We start from the raw sequence: 24,686 nt of genomic DNA on the forward strand, positions 1-24,686 counted from the left end.
AAAAAAAAACGCTTCGTAATGGTCTGGGAACCTGGATCAAGGTACCCATGACCAAAATTTGGTAACTCTCGGTCCATTCGTCTGGTCCCCAGGCTGCACACAGACAAACAAACTCTTTATTTTATTTATATTAGATTTCAATATTTTCTTCTCTCATTTTATTTTTTTATTTGCTTTATATTTACTAGCTTCAACACTACGTGAACTCTGCCAACACTTCTGTACAAGGGCGCCGATTTCTCTCTAAGTTTGGGGGGGGGGCATTCAAATGCAGAAGGTGTATATATATGAGGATTTTAAGACAAATTGCATTCAAATTATGCCAAATATTGTATATTCATAAATACAATAGGGGGCCCACATGAGCTTTGGGGGACCCCCACGTCCCCCCAGGATCAGCGCCCTTGCTTCTGTACACCTTCCTCCACCACTTTCGCTCTTCCCGTTTCTCTGTGTCGATACTTCTACGTCATACAGCGGCCACTTTGAAGAGAGTATTGTATTGAATTAACACATAGACGCAAATTTTAGTACAGTATGCGGCAAAACAATCAGTACTGAAATTAGCATTTATTTATTTATTTATTTATTGTACAACATAATGAAACGTAAGAAATGTTGCCAAATGGATATTAACTGAATGTTATTCAAAATATTTTGTAAATTTAAGAGGAATTGCGCCTGTACATCATGTGTTCAAAATGTTGATCATTACGTCTCACACATTCTTTATAGCGATCCTGAAGATCGATGAACACGTTAGTGAACACGATTTGCTGGAACGACAGAATCTTCTCTCTTAACTCCGATATTAGTGGTAAGGAGTTATCTGTTCGGAAAATTACGTCCTTCAGCATACCCCATAAATAGGCATCTAGAGCCGTGAGGTCAAGGGAGTGGGAAGGATATGGAAAATCCGTTCCACGGAAAATTAACCAATGTCCAAACTCTTTTGAGCAGAAGAGTACATGACTCACTTCCAGTGTGGACCAGTCTTGTTGCATCCATTGTTGTAGGGCAGATTTCTGGCACGGCAGAAAGTACTCAAATCACGCACGAATGGGTCAATAATCAACTGTTTGCATCGTTCCTGGTTCACAGTTTCCAGATTACTTTCATCATTCTTCAAGAAATACGAGCCCAATGTTTCACCTTCGGACACAACACACCAAATCGTAAGCCGTGGACTGTTCAGTGGTTTCTCAATGATCACATCCAGCCGTTCAAACTCGAGAAAAAAGGTTTTGTCGGTCAATCTACATATGGATTCCATAACTGAACCATATGTTGCTCATGAAATCTTCACCTTCATATGCCAAAGCTAACACTCCAGGGCCATACAGTAGACGTGCGGGATCATCTTCTGCCAAGGGCGGCCATGTTGTGGTTTCCAAGGGGGGGCTAGCATAAGCAACGTTTCAAATCTAGTTTCAAATTTTGCTGTAACTAATGTAAAAATTCTCTTAGGTTTTCGATATTCCCAAGTACAATTTCCTCTTAGGGAGGCGAGCACCCCACCTTGCCCCCCTTATGGGAGCCCTTGTCTTCTGCCGTAAGACGCTGCCCCACACCATATGAGCGGAAATAGTGCTGGACAGTAAACCGCATACTCTAGAATCTATGTAGAAGTACAAGCAAGTATTACGTAATCTTGTTTTGTCAGAATGTATTGTACAAAATTAGATCTAATTCCCATACTCAAAGCAATTAATAGGTTCATTTAAGTAACAACATAGAGTAGAGTGGCCAGTTACTTTCCTCTGAGACTCATAAATTAAAAATTGAAGAACTATAAATAGAATGAAAAAATTAGAAGTTAAGTGTAGGAGTACGACATTTATAAGAACAGCATGCTGCACGTCAGACGTATAGCATGTAGGCTACACTGTTCCACAAAACTTAAGCAACTGGAAGGAAGAAGCAGAAAATGAAATGATAAGATCACTACACCAAGTATAATTAACAGAAAGAGAGTACAGATGTACAATGCAATACAAATGAAGGTCAACAATACAGTTAGGATGTACAGGGTGGCTAGAAAGTTCAAAACCAAAATACTTCAACATGTGATACTGAACTGTACAAGGATATAAGCAGTCAATATGGCGTTGACCACCACGAACAGATAAATAGGCACAACATCTGGCTTCCATGCTGCAAATTAGAGTGTTTATCAAGTGTTGCGGCAGATACATCACTCCTCGGCGAGAGGTGTTCGCAGTTCGGCAAGAGTACGTGGTAGTGGATTGCGCTGCTCTATTCGCCGCCCAAGAGCATTCCACACATGCTCGATGGGATTCAAGTCCGGCGGATATGCAGAACATGCAGTGCGCGTAATGTCTTCGCTCTCCAGATACTCGGATACCAGATGTGCACGGTGTGGGAGGGAATTGCATCCATAAACAGGAAGTCCGGACCAAATGCTCCGTGAAAATTGCGCACATGTGTACGGAGAATTGGATTCTGATACCGTTATGCCGTCAAAGTGCCATGTTCCACAAAATGGAGGTCCGTTTTTCCACCCAGCATGATCCCACCCTACACTATGATGGAACCATCGCCAGCAAAGAAGTTTGGGTGATAGCATGTTCACCGTTTCAATGGCGCACACAGCACAGGCCTTCTAGCAAACAGTCCTGTTATGTTGAGACGCTGAGGAACAATTTCACTACTACATGTTGTCCCGCGGCTTGAAACAAACCATTTGCCAGTTGTGAGCATGATACATGACGGTCACGTCTAGCAGCAATTATGAGAAACTGGTCATCAGTAGCTGACGTCTTCCTCGGTTGCCCTCCGCCACGACGTGTACTGACTGTATGTCAATTTTGCAGGCGACTCCACAGCCTTGATTCCACTTTGTTCACAATGAATTCCTGCGCCACGTCCACTTGGGATCGGCCTAGTTCCAATCGTCCAATTATTCGACCGCGTTCCACGTCACTCAGATGTCATCTGCCAGCTATTGCTGTGTGTTTAAAGCTTGATATCTCACCAACTCACTGCTTGCATTCTCGGACACAACTGGGCTGTCGTGTACGTTCAGTCGTAAAATCTGTTCAAGGTGGTTGCGAAGGTGCTACGCATGCACAATAGTGAGTCTTCCCTTTACCTGTGCGCCTCTTTGTATGTCATGCCTCCTACCAGTGTCTAGTGGGCACCACAAGTCACTTCCACGTTCTCTCGTATTGCTAAGTTTTGTGGAACAGTGTATTTGTGCGGAAGACATAGGTTGCGAAGTAACTTTCTTGTTTAGAAAAGCGACATTCGACATATGGCAGTGTTGTCAGAATTACTGATTTTACGTGGACTTTCTTATGTACCTGTATTTTTCCGCAAAGAAACAGAAAAGTGGAACCTAATCCAGTCCGTGTGACAGCATTCGTGTGCATATTTTTAAAAGTGTTTTAAGCTGCATTTGTAAAACCCATTTAATATTAAATTAAACATTAAATAATGCAAACATTAAATAATTTAATTTCATACATAAAATACAATCTTTTAAAACATTTTGAAACATATTAACACGTCTACAGTGTAAAGTTTTCCTTCTGTGCAGTCTTTCAACATTTTACACATAGATTTTTCAGTACGGTATCAAACTTCACAACATTATGTAATAATTTTTCTCGTATTGTTATTTTCTTCTTCAAACTAAAACTACGAGAGTCATTTCAAAAGTCTTGCACACAGCGCATGCGCGACCGTTTGAGTGGTGCGATCAAGTTTCATTTTATGTCAGTTGTGAGTCAGAGCTCGGGCTTGACAGTTGTCTGTGTTTACTGGTTCGCGTAGCTGTGTTATGAGAAATTCAGTGTCAAAAAGGCAGGTGAACCCAATCCAAGTTGGATTACATATATATCCACCAGCGTTCCTATATCAAAATCGAAACTACGTGGAAAGAACCAAACTGGAATTTACAATACTTGGGAGAGGTTTATGGAAATAGTGTAGTGGATCATTGCACTGTATCTCGGTGGTCAACTCGTTTCAGTGAAGGTCGTGTAAGCACTATGCACAACCCAAGAACTGGAAGACCATAAACTGCTACAGACTACACCTCTGAGATTATTGTGAATGACATTTTGAGAGAGGATCGACGAAAAACATATGAGGAAATTGCATATGAAGCTAGAATGTATCTCACTTCAGTTTACAAAATCATTACAGAAAAGATAAAGATGAAAAAATTCGCTACCATATGGGTTCGGCATGATCTAAGTGAAGAGCAGAAAGCATATCGCAAAAAGAATTGCAGAACTGTTTCAACGTTACTGAACAGACGGAAAGCAGTTTCTATGAAGGATTGATGCAATTGATGAAATGTGGTTACTAGATTTTGAACCAGAATTGAAGTTTCAGTAGTCACAATGGAAAATTATCGACTCTCCACGTCCGGAGAAATTGCGTTGCCAATAATGAAGGGTTAAATTCGTGGTGATCTTCGCGTACGACATGAATGGACTGATAGCTACAGAGTGCCACAGGGAACGTCTGTAACAGGCGCATACTACAAACTGTTTCTGCAAAATGTTTTGTTTCCAAAAATTCGTCAAAGAAGACGATACATGCTTGATACTGGTGTCCTGATTTTGCACGATAATGCAAGACCGCATATTACTCTACAAGTGAGGGGAAACACTCGACAAGTATGGGTAGCAAATGTTTCCACACTCACCATTTAGTCCTGATTTAAGTCCACCAGACTTCTATTTGTTTCCTAAATTGAAGGAAGCACTCAGTGGAAAATGTTCCGATACAATTTACGAAGCTTCCAGTGAGGTTACCGAGTGATCAGACAGCTCAACAATGAAGGTGCCCTATCTGGAATACAGAATTTACCAAAACGTTGTGAAGTTATCATAAAGCAAGAATGGAGATTATATTGAAGGCCTGTAAAGCTATTTTGTACAACAAATTATTTACTTCCATAGCACCTTTCAGTGTGCAGAACTTTTGAAATGACCCGCGTATCACCTTAACAATCGTATATAATAATAATAAAGGAAATGAGAAGTGAACTATGCTTGCTCACTTACTACTCGTATATTTTGGCAATCCTGCAAAGTAATGCACAAGCCACTCACGTCACCCTTACTAAAAGCCATTCTTCACGTAAAATATCTTTCAAAAATATCACGTAAACGCAACAGAAGTGACTCTACGAAATAAATGGGGTAAGTAATCAGATATGTGGTAACTATCTCGTCATTACTCAGAAGTGGTAACTATCTCTTTATTACTCAGAAGTGGTAACTATCTCTTCATTACTCAGAAGTAGTAACTATCTCTTCATTACTTAGAAGTGGTAACTATCTCTTCATTAGTCAGAAGATTACTTTCATACAACAACTAATATTCCTCGATCACGAGGCATTCTTGCTTCTTGTGATCTCGAAAACAGATCCCAGTCAACAGGTCAAACAAGAATTTAAAAATGAAGAAAACAATTTTCCTCGCTGCTTTGATCGGCTTTGGTATACTTGTAAAAATACTGTCCTCTTCACTCTTCATGAAACTTCCTGTCAGTCATGTAATGTTAGTATTTTTGATAGTTATACACTCAACTGTTTTCCAAAGTATAGCGTATACCTATCCCCGTATACGCTCGTTCTATCATACATTTAATATAAGTATACGCTGTGTTATAAAGATATTTGGTGGTATACGCTGTATATTCCCCATTACGTCCTTGCTTTCCACAAAGCATTGCGTTCCCTCAACCAAATAGGCTGAAAAAAATAGAATTTCACTATATTATACAATAAAATAAATTGCATTTACTACATGTAATATCATATTATATAGATTACATAACTAACTGGTTCATACTAGTTTTGCTATCTTAAATAACTTACAAGGGACGTATGCGAACCATGTCAGCTAGATGTTTATGAAAATTGGTACCCTGATTAATTGTGGATCGCTAATCATTGTGGTAGTAGTCACTCGGTGCGGAAATGCCTTGTTTATTCGCTATGTATAATACATATACCAAACAGTGACCGAGTGAGGTTGTGCCGAGTTATACCCCAAAAATGCCCGAAAAAGGCGGAAAATGAAAAATATATGGAAGTAACCTGATACTATGAGAGGGGGACACATGACCAAGAATACGGCAGTAGTGTCACTGAAGCAGTGTTGCCATCCCAACATAAACATATGGTATTTTTCATTAGAAAGTATCCCATTCCATGGCATTAAAACAATTACCATGAAACGTGAAAGAAAAGAAGCAAAGATGGGTTATCAGTGCTGCCAAATAAGGGAGATATGAGGCTGCGAAGTTGAGAAATTATGGGATGCGTAAAACGAACTAATGTACAACAACAACAAGACTGCAGAAGGAACAAATGTATAGTAGGAAGTAAACTACAGCATGTACAGCATGTAATGTACCATTACAGTTGAAAGTAATGGCAACTTTTTTACTCACCTGTACCTAGTGATTTTGTTTTAATTCGATTTCGGTTTAATTACACAATTTATTTATTCTCTTTACTTCAAATTAAATATAATGAATCGAAAGGTCTCATTAGTAATCATATTTTAACTGAATAATATATTTATTTATATTTTGATTAATTGTAAATCCCATTTTCGCATATACAAGTTGAATAGTTACAAGGTTTACCATTCTGACGTCATATCGAAATATAGTTCCGCCATTGGATATAAAATTTCTTAATTTCAGACCAATGTAGATTTTGGCCAGGTACCTAAATTTTCCCTCACCCCCTCTCACTAGTCCATAGTCACTTTCAGATCCGGTTATATCTGGATTTGCCAAATTTCTATTCGCTTTGTAATTTCCGCGGCTGGTAGGCTCTGCCCTGATTGGTGGAATCCTCCAATCTCTGTCGTTTTCGGCGCAATGTTCTCACTCTCATCAAAACCATCTTAGTAGGCGCAGCTCGTGATTTCTCTTTCTACATATCTGCTTAAAAAACCAGGATTTCGACGAAAGTCAAATAAAATTTTAGTTTCATTTGTCATAGGAGACGCCGTATGATGAATTAGAAGCATACAAGCCTATACTGTGTTAAGTGAACTGTAAAAATAAAGGAGAAATAGGAACCAGCTTTTCAGACGCCATATTGCTCGTCATTCAAGCCAAAGCATAGATAGTTTACAAGATTTTTGATCTTTCAAATTCAGTTAGGGATTATGGAAGATACGACCTGCTTCATACATTTTGTATATAGTAAATGTGATTTTTTTATTCAGTAAGTGCCTGTACGTAGTAGGTTTTGTAGTGTAATACTAACCATCAAAATGACAGCTTAATTTAACAAAAGGGCTCCTATTTCTCTCTCCAAATTGAACCAGTTCTAGCGGGGGAATGGGTTAGTTATTGTTTGTATTAGGGCCTTTTCCCCTTTCAGGGGAAGGGTCCCTCAATAAACCTCGTTAAGGTGCCCCCAGGGCATCAATCTTTAGTAATCATTTTGTAAACAATTGGTCAGGTCAATTGGACCTAGGGTAACTCTTCTCATTTTGTCCCCCTAAAGTTTAATAGAGCCAAATTTATATACCAACAAGGGAGTACTTTTCCTCAATATACATGTAATGAAATGGTGCTTGTTTAGTTAGTATTTATGTGTAGTATTTATAGTGGTGTGTGTAGTTAGTAGTTCTGTGCGAGTGCGTGATTTTTACTGTTAGGACAGTGCAGTTCACATGTCTTAATTTAATACCATTTGTTTAACTCGAAGCACACTAAACGAGAGTAAATATTATATTTCTGAGTAATAAGTGCAAGTATATATTTTAGTACACAGCGGATTATTCCTTACTACAACGCCATCGCGTTTGTTTTCGGTAGTCAATTGTTTGTTGACATTACGACATCGCCCAAGTTAGTGATCTAGATTGTTTGATTTTGGCCTCTTATTTCCAAATTACATCCCGTGGACATGGTTTTCGGTTCAAATGAGTGTACGTTTTGATGGAATAGCATGAGATCTCGTAGTTCTGAAAATTACAGCTTGCTAGGTCAATTAGCAATCGAAATATCCACTGAAATCAAGAATGCCTATTTTCTTAATAGAAGTAAAGCCCATATGCTGTCACTGTTTGTTTCAAAATGCAGTACTAAATTCTCTTTTCCCGTGGCTGTAGAAAAATGCCATTGTTGCTTTAGTTTTATCAGCAAATCAGAAATAAAATCATCGTTGACAACTTAACTTTCAGTGAATGCACGTATGATTTTTTTTAAAACAAGACTGCGAAGTAAATATAAGTTGGTGTTTCGTAATAAGAGTCCGTGGTTCGATGAATGTTATCGTGTAGTAGTTTGAGCGTGACAGATTGTGATAATTATATATTTATTAGTGCGTAATATAAATATGTGTATGGCCTGCGTGTAAAATGTATGAAATAGGGTGTCTGTAAAATATTACTTCGTGTGGAAATGAGTAAATAATAAATAAATGTAACGATATAATAATAATACGATTATAATATGAAATGAATGAGATGATATGACACCTATATTTAAATGGATAGGCCTAGTGTATATTATATATTGAGAATATGAATATGTTTACTAAAAAAATCTCTCGCGTTTTGACTTCTACACCAATAGATTCATCCAACTGAGTTTGTTATCGGATAATAAAGTGTAGTTGGGAATTATATGTTACTTCGCATTTAAGGACCTCATATTAACAGCCCCGGAACTTAAGCCTTTCATCAGATAGGGTAGCATCATGTGGGAATTACTTTTAAAGGTCGACTGAAATGATAATTAAGAACAATAACTGCTATATCCTGTGATCATCGAAAAAGTACAGGTTTGGTCATTTGTACCTGTAACATTCATTGACTTTCCGAGATTTTTTTTCGTTGCTTACCTTGTTTACCGTGCAGTGTTTATATAGCAATGGATCGGACTATCCGGTTAAATCAACCGCTACTAAATTAAATTTATGTCCATCGCGTACCCGGCGGTCGGCCCATGACCCTCTTAAGTATTTTAGTTTCTTTTCTTAGTTTAATTAGATGATGGAAATTAACGACGTCCCAGACTTTGGCATGTCTGCGCAGGGTACCCATCGGTGATGTTTAGTTACTGAAATCACCGATCCAAAATTCAGTTTATTTAATTTTTTTTTATTTTGGCAAATCACTAATTAGGGATCTTAGCTATTATTTTACTCTAGTTTCATTACTATTCTGGACTTTCTTAGTTTCTAAGAGGTCGGATGATTTTTTTCCTTTTGGAAATTCTAAATTAGAGCCTTCTCTAACCTTCCGGCATGGCCGGGGTTTCCAAGGACTCAACCGGATACAGCGAGGAGGGGAATTTCCTTAAAGCTTTCGTCTTTCTGAAAATTCCCTTGCGGGCACGGACTAGTTGTGTGTTTGGAAATAACTTTTGAGTTTACGTATCTAAGTAAACCACCCTCTTTCGGCATATGTGAACTTTTTGGCTGTGAGTTGTTATATACATAAATTCGACCATTTATCTTTCGTAGTTGTAGTGTTCTGTCTCCTCTCTGTTTACCTATCCTTCTTCTATTCCTTCTCTAAAGTTTTTTTTTTAATTTTCAACCTCCCCCCCGGTTCTGAAACTCATGAAAACATACAATGTTCATATCACTTATTTCGATCGTATGTACTAACTGAGAATCGAGGAATGCAATTCGTGGAGGTATTTCAGCACAACTCAGGACCATTTTCGCGATATTCAATCCACCAGGGGAGAAACTGACGAGAAGGTACACTATAATTTCAGATTCCCAGAAACTTACTTGTTATTTATCGATCGTACAAATTATGTCCATTGACGTTTTCTCTCTATTGATTGGTTATATGGTGTATGTATTAGTCGTTTGGGCCCACTAGTTTCAAATAACCTTGATTTTTTTCTTTCTCTGTATATACACACACATATATATATATATATATATATATATATATATATATATATATATAAGTACTTACATAGTTTGAAAAGTTACGTGCCTGCTCTATTTTGTTGTATTTCCACCTCTTATGTCAAGTTATTAAATATCATTCTATACGCGGATACTAATGAAAAGTTTGCAACCTATTTGGGAAAAATGTGTTTTGTCAGGGTCATGTGAGCCAAAGAGAGAAATGTGAATGTTTAGTGAATATTGACATGAATATGAATATGTATGTATATGAAATATATTTATCGACGATAATATAATTATTGGTTTCTAAGTAATAATGAATATAATAAGTAGTTATATGGAATATATTAATGAATATATTTAGCATGGGCTCGGTATCTACCCTGGTTGTTTTAGGTTGCCATAGATTTTTGACACCCGACATTGACCAACTATTTGTGTTGTAAAGTATTACCGCGTAATTTGTGATAAATGACACCTTGTTGATTTCTTAGTAATGTTCGTGACCATTAAAGTTTAATACTATGTTAAATGTTGCATGTAAATAGAACGAGTAACAGGTCGTAAAAATAACCCTAATCCATATCCAAAATTATTTTGCGAGATCAATAGTGAAATCAGTGAATTACGAAACAGTGCGCCCCAAATCCTTCCAATACGATCGGAAACCTAACTATTCAGTGACTAGAATCTTTTGACTACACGATCTAGACCAGAAAAAAATCGATGAACTGATTTTGGTAATAATTTAGGAATGTGAATACAGAACCTAGATAGGTCCAGAGACCTAGCTCCATTCAGACATATAGTATTATGGAAATATGTTCCCAATGTCTGGGACTGGATTCGATAATTTTTTTAACTTAATAAAATTTGAATTCTTATACCAAGTGCGTCAAGTGACGAAATGAAAACTATATATAATATGAAGAAACTATTTTTTTTGTCTGTAGTTAAGACAAACGATTAAATACTCTCATGGACACCAATCACAGTGCATAAAGAGAGTTGATAAAGGAGTTACTATCGACGTGAGAACAAGGACTCATAAAATTGTCGAAATGTTCCTCTTGGGATAGAGACTCAATAAAAGTGCTACCAAAGTTTTTTAATAAGTAACCAATTTATTCTTCTTTCGCATTGATATGTACTCGTTTTGTACTGAATGTTAAATATGTTAAATGTTAATTTTTTTCTTTCTCTCTCTCCTCCTTCTTTCGTTTTGTCGATTTTTTTAACGTAATCCAATTTTTTCTAATGTATCTACAAAGAGAAATGTATTATTCTATATTGTTGAAAGTAACATATTTCTGTGCATGTCTAAAAACCATATTATTATTATTATTATTATTTTTAATTCATGTATCAAACTTTTTCTGTTATGTCAAACTAAGTTTTCTTTTCTTGAAATGTAATAAATGTCTATAGAAATGTAGTTAGGTTAGTTTAATTCCACTAAATGCAACCTTAAGTATACATTGCATTGTATGAATGTGTGTGTGAGTGAAATGTAGGTTTAGTATTAAGTGCACCAATTCTTTTGACATATATGTGTGACTTACTATAATTAATGGTAGTTGGCAATTAAAGGCGTTGAAAGTCAATACTAACTTAATTTAAGTTGGCTCTATAAAGGAAGCAAAGAGGACCGAAGTAGCCTGAACGAATGATCATCATGGGAGAACTGTGAGAGTCAAAATCTTCGACAAATATATGTTACTCTGATTTTTTTTTCTTTCCGTGGTCGATTCTAACATGCCATCAGCTTCATCATTTATCTTTTCAAATGTTGGATATTAGTCGAGAATTTTCGGAAATATTGAATATACTGTTAAATTAAACTTTCTCATCTATCTCAGATCTAGATTGGGATAATTCGGTAGTTGGGGTTACATGGATCTAGGTCTGGGAGGTATGGGTTGACATGTGTTTACCTTTGATCACCTTAATATCAAATATTCCCCCCATAGCTATTGGAAATGATCCCAATTCGATAATTATTCACTTTCTTTTACCATATTTCTCAAAATATCCAGTAACAGTTTCCCTCTTTCTCACCTTCTTACTTTCCCTCTTTTCTCTTCTATCCTATCTTCATTTTCCTTTCTTCATCTTCTTCTTCTCCTATTGTGAATAAAACTGAAAAGGGGTCGTGACTGGGAATTCCATATATAATAAACACGGTCATGTATTTATTTATTTTATTTTATTTTCTTCAGAAGTCCGATAAAGAGTTTTCTCATTTCGATCGAACCTAGTATGTTCGAAATTAAGAAATGGATAATATATTCTAATATAATTAGACATAAGCCTATAGCTTCATGAATATCCCCACCAGGGGTGAAGGGTTCCCACTCACGACTTATTCCATGCATCACATTTGTTACAGATCTTTCTTTCTTTTTCTTTTTTTTCTTTCCCCTTTTCTGTTTTAGATTGGCGACCGTGACAGGATTGGTTACCATGGCAACCATGTTTGCTGTGGTAACGGATCTGAAAATGCTTATTGAACAATACAAGTTATCACGCCAATCAGTTTTAAGCATCCATCATATCAAGCGTGCAGCTAGGGCGAGAAATGTACGTATTTTACAATACTATCTATGGCTTTTCTGTTCCATGTATTAGTATATTATGTTAAAATATTTTGCGCCTGTATACGACTGGTAACCTGAATACAGTGTGTTTTATCTTCATCGTTGTCTCACATGCTAACCTTTTCTATATTCTTGACTGACACCTATCACGGGACTTTAATCTTTGCGAATCGATTCTGACGTACTTTCTTGTCACAGGTTTATTACTTTAGATGCCTCAGCTTTCCTGCACTCTTTTCAGGCGCTACGCCGTCATTTCTGTGGTTTGGAAGGTATGCAGGATTTTATGCAGTGTTGCAACGCCAACAGTTCGTTTTATAGCTCTCAGGAACGGTTTGAGATATCGATTCCACACAAATGCCATTGGAAATGCTGCGCTACGGAAAGACTTGCTGTTCACATTTCCGCATTATGTCATAAGGGACTTCTTTCTACGGCTACTGTAGCATGTGCCCTTTTTGGGTGAATTCTGTACCAAGCCCGTTAGTCACTCGATGATGCACATGCTGTAGTCTACTCCGTACAGTACATTTGTTCCTTCTGCAGTCTTGTTGTTGTTGCAGATTTGTTCGTTTCTCTGTACGGACCCCATTAATTCTCAAATTTACAGCCTGAATTCTCCCTTATTTGGAACACTGATAACCCGCCTTTTGCTTATTTTTTTTCACGTTTCATGGTAATTGTGTTAATGCCATAAAATAGTATACGTTCTATTAAAAAAGACTATATGTTTATGTTGGGATGGCAATACTGCTTGTGTGATACTACTGCCGTGTTCTTGGTCATGTGTCCCCCTCCCGTAGGTATCAGGTTACCTGCATACATTTTTCATCTTCTGCCTTTTTCCGGCATTTTTGGGGTATAACGTGGCACAGCCTCACCCTCTATGCTTGGTATATGTATTATACCTAGTGAGTAAACAAGGTATTTCCACACCGAGTGACTATCACCATGATGATTAGCGATCCACAGTTAATCAGGGTACTAATTTTCATAAATATCTAGCTGTCACGGTTCGCATACGTCCCTTGTTAAACTATAAATACAAATCACTGAATTAGAGCAACGTTTTATTTAAATATAATAAATGCGTAACAATTTCGCCAACTAACTGAACATATTGGATTCATCAGTCACTGTAATCTCTGATGACGCCAATATGTTCAGTTAGTTGGCGAAACTGTTACGCATTTATTATATTTAAATAAATGTTGCTTCACTCAGTGATTTGTATTTATAGTTTAGATTACCTTAGCATTCAAAACGAGCTGGAATTATAGCAATTTAATATATTAAAAAAAAAAAGCATTGTGAAAATACGATTCACTTCCAATCTATGAAGATTCTATATTAATGCAAGTAGAAAGACTTATGAAAATAAACTTATCAAATAGCTGGGTCTAACACAAATTGGTTTCATTGCTATACTTTGCTTCGACTTTTTTTTTTTTTTACTTATTCTTCATTTGTATTTTCACAATACTCTTTTTTAATATATTAAATTGCTTTAACATATAAAGATTCATAAAAAAATGGATGCTTGGAGTGCTGATTTGCAGACAACGACTTTCAATAATATATCACTAAACTTAAACTTAATTAAGTTTAAACTTAATTACTACGTACACGGTCCATAGAAGGAAGCAGGCACGGTCGATTCAGGTCCAATAATGGCTACCTACTTCCATCCAGTGGCGGATCCAGGACGGACTTCTGGGGGGCGGTGGGTTGTAATACTGCTACTTAAAGCTACTTTTAAGTTTCAAACTCTGGGATGGGTTTTATTTATATATATATATAAAATAAAAAAGTTTCCCCTCCTAGGCGAGGCGATCGGGGCGATCCGCCCCTGCTTCCATCAGCGGATGACTGATCATATTTTGAATTTTTTCTTTATTTGCAAGTTTATATATATGGTTTTTGTTTCATTTTTCTTATATTTAATGAGACAATAATTTGTATGAAGTTTTTGGTTTACGTTTGACCTACAGTAGCCAAAGACTCTTGTGTCTTCTGGAAATTAATGCTGTTATCGATTTCGAACCTTTTACAAGCACATAGTTTCTAACGTATTTAAATTTCATTTCTTTTCAGTAATATGAAACGCTGTAAATAGTTGTAAATTTCCATAACTATTCTCAACGTAGAATTGTATACAAACCAAAGGTAATTTTGTCAAGTTTGAAAACAGCTCTTATTTGTAAAAGAATACCTACATAATGAACGCTTTTAGCTATTGCAATGCAGGGGCGGATCCAGGGGGGACGATCGGGGCGATCGCCCCCCCCAGAAGAGGAAACTTTCTTATTTTATATATATATATAAAACATCCCAAAGTTTGGAGCCCTTAAAAGTAGCAGTATGACAATCAACCGCCCCCCCCCAGAAGTCGGTCCTGGATCCGCCCCTGATATATTAGTCAGCGTACCATAACAACAAAAGCTGCTTCTATTTTGCAAAAAAAAAAAAAAAAGTTTGGTAAGGTAAGTGTAGGGAGCGCCGAATTCTACTTCGCCCTGGGCGCCGAAGTCTCTTGCTACGACTGTGTCTATGGATGGTGATATTCTACTAGTTTTTACCTTGCAAGAATTTGTCCTGGTAGAGAGAAACTTCCAGATGTAGCAAATTTTATTGGACCGATTTCAAAAGCAAATCCTCTGCTTAAGGACATACTTCCAGGATCAAGTCCTCTAGCAACTGATTCGATGTCAACGCCACTGCCATCTTTATGACGAGTCTTAACTCTGGTACCAATAAGACCAAATAAATCTCCACGTCTGGTTCTCACAGAAGATTCTATTGGGGAAGAAACATCTGAAATAGCAATAATTATTATAATAATAAAGAAATTCATATATGACTCTAATATTATTTGTTAGTATTTTATAATAACACACTTGTACAGAGAAACAAAAGCAAATTAATTGATAGGGGTAGTGGCAACATCGTATATTTGGCAATCGGATGTGGCTGTAGTCCTAAATCGCACAAGACCTACAGTATATTGTATGGAACCTCACACCAGTAGTCCTTTAGTACAGTGCATAGGTACTAAAAGCCAATTAGGTGAAAAATTTCTAAATAGCAGCAGTTCTGAATGTTAGAAGTTCTAAAAATCAACTAGATGCACAAGTCCTAAATTGCAGAAGTTCTAAAAATCAAATAGAAGTCCTAATGACAGAAGTTCTAAACAGTAAAAATCCTGAAAATCAATTAGGTGTACAAATCTTAAATGGTAGAAGTTCTAAAAGTCAACTAGGTGCACAAGTCCAAAATGGCAGAAGTTCTAAAAATCAGCTAGGAGCACAACTGGTAAATGGAGGAAGTCCTAAAAATCAATTATGTGCAGAAGTCCTAAATATAAACTATGTACACATGCCCTAAATGACGAAAGTCCTAAAAATCAAATAGGTGCACAATCACTAAATGGAAAAGTCCCAAAAATCAACTACGTGCACAAGTCCTAAATGGAAGTCCTAAAAAATCAATCAGGTGCACAAGTTCTAAAGGACACAAGTCCTAAAGATCAAGTAGGTGCACAAATCCTAAACAGTAAAAGTCCGGAAATCAACTAGGGGCATAAGTCCTAAATAACAGAAGTCCTAAAAATGAACTAGATATATAAATCCTAAGCGACAGAAGCTAAATAATCAACTAGGTATCACAATTCCTAAAAATCACCTCAGCACACAAGTCGTAAACGACATAAGTCCTAAAGATCAACTAGGTGCACAAATCGTAAAAGGCAGAAGTGTTGAAATCAACTAGGGGCACAAGTTGCAAATGACAGAAGTCCTTTAAATTAACTAGGGGCAAAAATGTTAAAAAATCTACAAGGCACCCATATCACAAATGGGAGAAGTCCTAAAAATTCAATTAGGTGCTCGAATCTTAAAATGAAAATCTTTTAACTTAACGTCCCACGCTTATGTCGTTTACGCTAAGGGAAATGTATGCTTATGGCAAGTGAAGAATGATGAAGAAATGGCGGAATGAGAATGTGCTAAGAAACGGGAGTATCCCGGGAAAACGTCCATCACAAAATTACTTGGCCGGGCTCGAACTAGGGACCCCACGCACCAGAGGTAAGTGCTCTACCGATGAGATACCGTGTCACCCTACTGAGAAGTTCCAAAAATCAACTAGATCCATAAGTTTAAAATAAGTCCTAAAACTCAAGTAGGTTCGTAAGTCCTAAATGGCAAAAGTCTTTAAAAAAAATTGGGGTATGTTTAGTACAAGGGGTCCAGAAGCACGTAAAAAACACAAAATTTACAGGAGAAACGAGTGATGCAAGTACTTAGACGTAACATAACGTAACCAAATCTAACCTAACCTAACATAAACTAACGTAGGCTAACCTGAACTAACCTAAACTAACGTAATATTAGTAGAAATAAGCGAAATTCTGTCATTTTTTTTGGAAAATTATGCGGGACTCCTACACTAATATAACATAAACTAAACTAACCTCACGTAACCTAAACTAGCCTAACCTAACTTAAACTAACCAACCCTACCCCAAACTAACCGAATGTGAACAGAAATTACCAAAATTGTAACATTTTTACAGAAAAGAGCTGGACCCCTTCTGCTAAACATAAGCCAAAAAATTAACTTGGTGTGTAAGTCTTAACAGGCAGATTAACTTATCAGATACGTATTAACTATTTCTTTATTAAAAGACGACAATCGCAATTGAGTTAGATTTGGACTCGCACTCGCATTCATTTTTCCTTTTAAAAGGTTTATGCTGTATTTCATATATTGTGAAATCGTGGTGACTTTCTATAATTAGTACGATTTCAAGTAGCAATCTGTAAAAATGATTAGAAATTTTATAAGAGATGGACCAAGACTCCTAAAATATGTTTTACCTTTCTTACGGTAAAATTTAGAAATTATTTTGTTTCTTGAGAGAAATCGTATAAACAATATATGCCATATATCTCTTTTCTTTTTTAACTTGCCTCACAGATATCCTTACAATTACATCTATCTTACTGTCAGTAGCGTACCAAGGAATTTATTTCGGGGGGGTCCAAACTAAATATGAAGGTATTTTATATTAAAATTCCTAAAATTGCCCCTAAAATTAGGCTAAATTTTAAAAAGTCGAAATTTCGGGGGGGGGTCCGGACCCCGTGACCCCCCCTGCGTACGTCTCTGCTTACTGTAATACTTACTTAATATTTACTTTTCAATTCGAGACTCATATTGTTGAACTTAATAAAATATTAAAGGCGAAAACTAAATTTGCTTTATTTTAGTTTCGTTAGAAAAGTACATTGGAAGTATCACTTAACAAAGAAATAAAAAAAGAAATGGTACAAAAGATCCCAGGTCAGTATTTGTAATACGCAAGTTCACATCAGTACTTACGGTTTAGAATCCCCCGCTTTTCCAATTTTAAAATATGGCAACCCTAGGTGCATGTGATTAAGGGGAACAAAATATATTCGACGAGGAAGAAGAACATAATCTTACGATGTTGCAATTTAGTGACTTTAATGTTGAGATTTGACAACCAAGCTTTGTAAATGAATGGAGACAATAGGAAAATGACCAGCAAAGCAAGTTAAGTGTCAAATGTTCTTGAATTATCGCCATTTTAAAGTGTATTTGTGGAGTGAATACACCGAGAGAAATATTAGTAGGTCGTAAACAGATGGTACTGTTTCTGCTATCGTAAATTTTGATTTTAACAATCTACACCCTCACAAATCTACTGTATAAAGAAAATTGTTATTGCGGCTTTTGAGAAAATAGTAATTCCGATTTTTCTCCTTTACTAATTATAATAATTGTTATTATTTCTTTATTTATTTTCCGTAGGACGAAAATTCTTCTTGCAGGTGGATTTTATAAGCATGAATTTAAAATGTGATCTGGATAAGAAATAAGAAATAAGAAATAAGAATGTGAGCTGGATATGTTCATAGACATGAATGTGTATTAGTTGGTATTATCAGGGGTAAAAGTGAGGGAAAATGTAACCAACTGACGGTTTCACATTAACCACATGTTGTGTTAAATCCCGTAATGGTCAATGTAACCTTGACATTTTTAACCCATTATTTCGTCATGTTTTAACTCCATCGTGGTCCATTTTACCTCATTGTTGGGTTCTTTGCACTCGCTCCCTTCCCCAAGTGACCCATCTATGTGGTCATTTCTTACCCCATGCTTCTTTACTTTTAATTACGCGGTTGGTCAAACGCATAATCGAGTTAATGGAATTTACACATTGTTGGGTCATATTGTACACCCAAGTTGGGTTAAACGTATTAACCGGTTATGCGATTTCACACCAATCGGGTCGTTGGGTTGGAATCCTACATTTAACTACACGTTGAATTGAACTTATTTCAACCCAATTTAACTAAACGCTTTGACCCTATTTGGGTCGGAGCAGTTTTAGACACCTGATTGGGTTAAAATATGCACCAATAGCGTTAATTTCAACCCAATCATTTTTCTCAGTGTAAGAAGAGGAAGACTACCTGATTGAGACATTGAATAAGAAGGTATTGTATCATGCGGAACGTGTTAGATGGTACGGTGGCAGGAGAGAGAGGGAGAGGGAGAAGGAGACTACAATTGATAGACAATATCAAAACAGAAAAATTGTACGTGAAGATGAATGAAGTTAGCAGAATACCGTGGAGCATGGAAGCTTCTCAGTTGTGGAACTGACCTGTCAATAATGCCAAAAATACCTCTGCTGTTGATAATGACATGACTTACCCTTGTATACACTATAATGCACATTTAAAATATATGTAAAGATTACCTGTTAAGAATTCACTTTTATCCTCTGTCCTCAACGGATATGCATGATTTGTAACAATACACAAATAAGTTATTAATAAATAATAATAATATACATCCATTTTGAATAGCCTTTAATTATAACAACGTTGAAATTATTTTGTCTAGTGTTCTAGTAAATCCAAACATTGAAATCTGCAGACACTGGCTGACTGATTTCCATTCAAGCCACTCACGATTCCTGGTACCGGTATGTAATCACAATATATTTTCCACTACTACTCATAGATGGCAGGCACTGTCACAGATTCATTGCGAAACCAAGTTTTTAAGCAATTTAAAAGTTGTTTTCTTTTCTCTCTCTCTTTTCAGTAAACAAAACAGTAGAATTAACGAGAAATGAAATCTGTGTAATGTATTTCACTAGCTTCCTTCTTTATAGAAACAAATAACTAATGATCCAGTTGCTAATGTAAAGGGAAATTATAAATTTGAGTATGTAAATTAAAGAAACTGAACACGTTGATCGTTACCAATCAATAATCAAAGTTGAAACATTCGGAAGTTCACAGAATACTGTGAACCAAGAAAACAAAAGCAAATAAAATAGTAGTTAGATTGGTGAATAAAGATTAAGTTTCTTTCAGTTGTATGGTCTCTCTATTGTACTCCGTTATAACAACGACGGTTAAAGCACAGCTGTTAATATTATTTTCTGTGAATCATACAAATTACGAAAGTGTTAGGTCTTGTGTCATACATTGTTTCCGAGAAAGTTGATAATGATTAAACTAAGGTATGTGGGAGCAAGGTCTACTCTTCCATATGTGAAACACGTGCATTTGCACGGGGCGACAAAGTCTGTCATAAGCAGGGCCCGGATCTTGTTGACAAGTCAACTTTTTTCTATTACGCATAGGACAAGGCAAGTTCAAATAAAAACGTTATCCATCAACTCTAGGTTCTAAAAAATATAGTTTTTTAGGGTCAACTTTTGGTCACTTTTTGCCGTTTTGAAATTTCAGGTCATTTTTAAATATTTTAAGGTAACTTTTAGATCATTTATGGTCTTTTTTTTCTACATAAGGAAATCTTTAAATGAACACGGTTTACGAATGTGGAAAAGACGAAGTTGAATAATCTCTTTTCTTGCTTCCTGACTATTGGGGTGGAAAAACTGTATTCTTAACAAGCTAATGAAAACTAAACTGTAGCTGGTTAACGAAAGGTGGGGGTTGGTAGGTGGCCAAACAGATAGTTTTGGGTTGTTGACCACAAAGGATGTGATTACGTGAATAACTAAAATGGATTAGAAGACGTACAAGGATTTTAAACATGTTTCTATCTATTATTTTCATGTAGTCTACATTTGCGATCTTTTAAGAGTGCTTCCTAGCTTCAACTCAAGAGTGAATTGACACTTTCAATACTTACAATGCCGTACAGTGGACTGATCAATAGAAATAAATGATCAATGGACTGCAACTAAGTGAAACAATACTTTTTGAATATGAGTGAGAAATGTTAATTAAAAATCCAAGGAATATTAAAAAATGTCAATGTTTAACGAAATAAACGTTTAAGAAAACGCAAGTTTTAAGGTCAATTTTTGTGATTTTTAGGGTCATTTTACAGGAATTTTAGTGTAATTTTATAGGTCACTTTTTAGAAAATTTTAGGTCAACAACATCCGGGCTCTGGTCATAAGTATATTATTTAAAATAAATATTTCTGGTTGGAAAAAGACTTCATGATGATAGTAGTTAAAGTTACTAAGTTGAGCTTCTATTTGAATACTACATTGATAAATCGTATTTAGGTCGCATTAGTTTAAGGTCACATGGACAGTGCTAAAGCAAATGATCAAACAAATCACAGCATGAATTGCTTAATCGTTGTCAAAATACAAGAACTCAATTCTCGAACGATAGCAAACACACAAATAAGTTCCTTATCATTAAAGGTGGAAGCCATTTTTTTCTTTAACAGTTGTAGAAGGAAAATCAAGAAATAAAACAGTGGAATTGCAAATTGATATATTGTAATTGAAGCTCGATATTGAATTCTATGAAAAGGATTACCATCTTTCCTCTGCAGATGTGTTTGCTTTATCTTTCACTAATGTGATAGATTATTATTTAAAGAAAAAACCAGACAAAATGAGATTGTGTTTGTAGTGCTTAGGCCTTTCTGAATGTTAGTGCACTTTATTTTCCCTTCATTGTTCATGATGAGGTAGCATCAGGACCGTAACTTGTAAGAGGCAGGGGGAAACTGCCCCCCCCCCCCGAGGGAAGCTCCCCGCCGTTCGAAAGGGGCCCATTTTAAGACAAAATTTTCTTATTCCATATACGATACGAACATGAAATTATAAATGAAGCATCAAACAGGTTCACTATATTACATAAACAAAACAGCACACAAAAGGTAAATAAAACAAAAATGAGTTGTGGGCCCATTCCAGTAAAAAATGTCTACTATTAGGGGTCCTAGAAATAATGTTTATTCCTGTGGCTTTGAGATTTATCAACATTGTCCGCTTAAAAAGATTGTCATGTATGGAACGGGCCCAGGAAATCACAGAGGGTTAGGAGTTTTATTGGATAGGAGTTTTATTCTGTTCATCCGTTATTATCTTCAACCGTTTTCATATTAGTGGTACTGGACGTTTTATCTGAAACAGACGCCATGTCTTGGCGGCCATTTTCAAACGTTGACCCATATGAACAATCTTTTGCCACAACACTGTTTAGTGTATGAAGATCTATCGAACGAGGTACGTATCACATGACCCATATTTTCGTTTAAAATTTCTAAGTTGGGCCTAGGCCCCCATGAAAGGCTGCCCTGGGGGGCACCACGATGACATTATTCGATTTGCCCCATGGCTTTCCTATTTGAATTTTTGTTTGGTTCATTTATTTTCAACCGTTTTCATATTAGTGCTACTGGACGTTTATCTGATACAGGTAACATATCTTGGCGGCTATTTTGAAAAACGGTGACCGATATGAAAAATCTTTTGTCATATCGGTTTTTAGTTTTTAAAGATCTATCGAATGAGGTGTCACTCGCTCTATGTCTCCATTAAAAATTTTAAAGTTGGTCCCGAGCTCCCTTGAAGAGCGGCCCTGGAGGGCACCGCGACATCACCATTCGATTTGCTTCATGGTATTTTCTATTTAAGTTTTTGTTCAGTTCATTTACGTTAAACTGTTTTCGAGATATTTCCGTGGAAAAATTAAAATGGGCCACCCTATATATATATATATATATATATATATATATATATATATATATATATATATATATATGCCTACTAGCAGAGTGTATGGCTGGTATATATATAAATGATGTCATTGCATGGGGCGCCAAATTGTCTAGAGCCGGCCCTGACTATTAATATGTCTATATCGTATTTCTTTTTAGTATTTGTCATCACAAAACATAGTATTTGGTATTAGTTACGAGGTATTACATACAATATAAGCCCCTCCCTTGATCATATCCTGGATCCGCCCCTGTACTTTGAGTTATTCAGATTAAAAACAAGAAAAGCAAAATTGTAAATTGAACAATTTATATGCTGTTCATATGTTTCTTTAGTTGTATTCTATTCTTTTCTATTCTATTCTAATTTTGTAGTTCTTGTAGCTTTATAGTATCGTCTACCTCTTGTTAATGAGCTATAAGTGTTTCCCTCGCAGCAAAAGAAGTTTTGAGAAAATCTTACGCGTATGTCTATTCAATAATGCGTTTTTGATGCGTTATTCCCTGAAGCGAACGCGACCTAGGTGTCTACTCGGTAATTTTACTTTCGCTAGAGTTATAAATCATACTGTGAGCCAGTCAGGGTTTCCAGGTCTTTTCTGCATGTCCAGGTCTATAATACCCGAGTTACAATACTTTGCACAAAGCATCTTCCAAGCAGCTGTTTCTTGCTAAAAGTCCCCTTGCCTGGCAACGCGTCTTTCCTTTTTGTCCTTCCTTTAGACATCTTTTAAACAGCAGGCGGTCTATTGTTCCGAAACGCACCAAATACGCTTTAGCTGACGTTTTCTTCGCGTTTTTATTGGTTTCCCGTTTGTAACGCATTGTAATTAGCCACCCGCATTTAAATACATGATCAGCGTATTCCATGCGTAAGCATGAGCAATAAAAACGCTTTGCGAACGCTTCATTTAGCCACCTACTAAGAGAATTCATATCGCAAATCCTCACCACCTTTCAACAAGCCGTCAGGTACCAATAGTTGACAATTGAGATGGTTAGCTTTAACCTTGAGAATTTTCCGGAATTACTAAAGGTTCCAGTGATGAATGAAGCCGATATAGCTAATGGTTATACCAAAACATACAAGGTAAACAAATACGTACAACCATTTCCTGAATCCCTGTACATGTTTTTTCTTATTTACATCTTCCTTCACCACGCCTTTATCAAGGCAGTGTTCTGGCCATTGACCTCGAAGAACAAATCGTGGAAATCCAACCTTGTTTGTCTCCATCACAAATACAGAATATCTGCCTCTCATATAGAAATACGATATTTTGTGTGGCCAAGACACGCAGGTAAAATTATGATTATCATCATAGAGTAAACATTGCTTCATTGCAGCCAACTTCCAAGAAAGACAGGTAGTCAACTTACGGAGTACTACATAACGAATGTCTCATGGGATTAGTGGTTTTGATCTTTCCCTTTTGCTATTTTTCTTTTTCTTTAGCTTTTGTCACTCATGAAAGAATTTTTCAAGAGCTGAAATTACGTTTCCGAAGACAACCAGTTATCCGTGCTTTGTCCCAGATCCCAAAAGCACTTTCCAAAGCTAAAGTAGTACTTTCCCAAATAGATGCAAGTGAACAAAAATTGCCAATACTTCCTATTTCGATAGCAGTCTATTTCTAGGTATTAAACCTGATTGTTCTCCATTTAACCAAACGTGCGTGAACTCACTGTATAACAATCGTGTATTTTTTTTTTTTTTTTTGCTAGCCACACCCAAGGATTACGCCCTTGACTCGGGAAGAGGTAATCAGGAAAATGGAATATGGATTACTTTTGTAGGGATAAGTGATATTGGTCCATTTATTTATTTATTTATTTATTTATTAACATTTAATTGTTATTGGATTTTATGATCTTGTGATCATAAACATTAGCATAAGGTAGATATGGAATGATTATGTGGTATGAAAGGAATGAGTACGTGCAATACACATCACAACACATAGGTGAGGCTAGAAGAACAAGTGAGTTTATCTTCTCGCCCCGGGGCAACGCGGGGCATTGATGTAAGACAGTTGGTGCCCTGTTAGTACAGTAGGATTACTGTGGATGATGTGATAGAAAGATGAAATGTGAACGAATATTGAGATGAAATGCATCGAGAAGAGGAATGTCGGGATGATTCGGAGGGACAGTGTAGCGATAG

The 24,686-nt window shown here is 36.4% G+C and overlaps 1 protein-coding gene across 1 annotated transcript; it reads right to left on the reverse strand.

Annotated features, from left to right (window-relative positions):
* Positions 1–3,394: 3,394 nt before the first annotated feature.
* LOC145683789 (uncharacterized) lies at positions 3,395–19,505 on the reverse strand. The gene is made up of 3 exons (XM_081755371.1): positions 19,275–19,505; positions 15,061–15,295; positions 3,395–5,732 (listed from the first exon to the last, which is right to left on the reverse strand). Exons 1-3 carry the CDS (start codon positions 19,372–19,374, stop codon positions 5,720–5,722), a joined length of 348 nt encoding a protein of 115 aa, XP_081611497.1. The 5' UTR covers positions 19,375–19,505; the 3' UTR covers positions 3,395–5,719.
* Positions 19,506–24,686: the final 5,181 nt, after the last annotated feature.

This window comes from Thermobia domestica, chromosome 4 (genome assembly GCF_964235325.1).
Source record: "Thermobia domestica chromosome 4, izTheDome1.hap1.1, whole genome shotgun sequence".
Lineage (NCBI taxonomy): Eukaryota > Metazoa > Arthropoda > Insecta > Zygentoma > Lepismatidae > Thermobia > Thermobia domestica.

Excerpts from the sequence above, each read along its gene's own strand:
- LOC145683789 (XM_081755371.1), bottom strand. The coding sequence starts at position 19,374 with ATGGATGTATATTATTATTATTTATTAATAACTTATTTGTGTATTGTT. Across the intron at positions 15,296-19,274 it reads TAAAAGTGAATTCTTAACAG|ATGTTTCTTCCCCAATAGAA; the intron begins GTAATCTTTACA and ends TTGCTATTTCAG.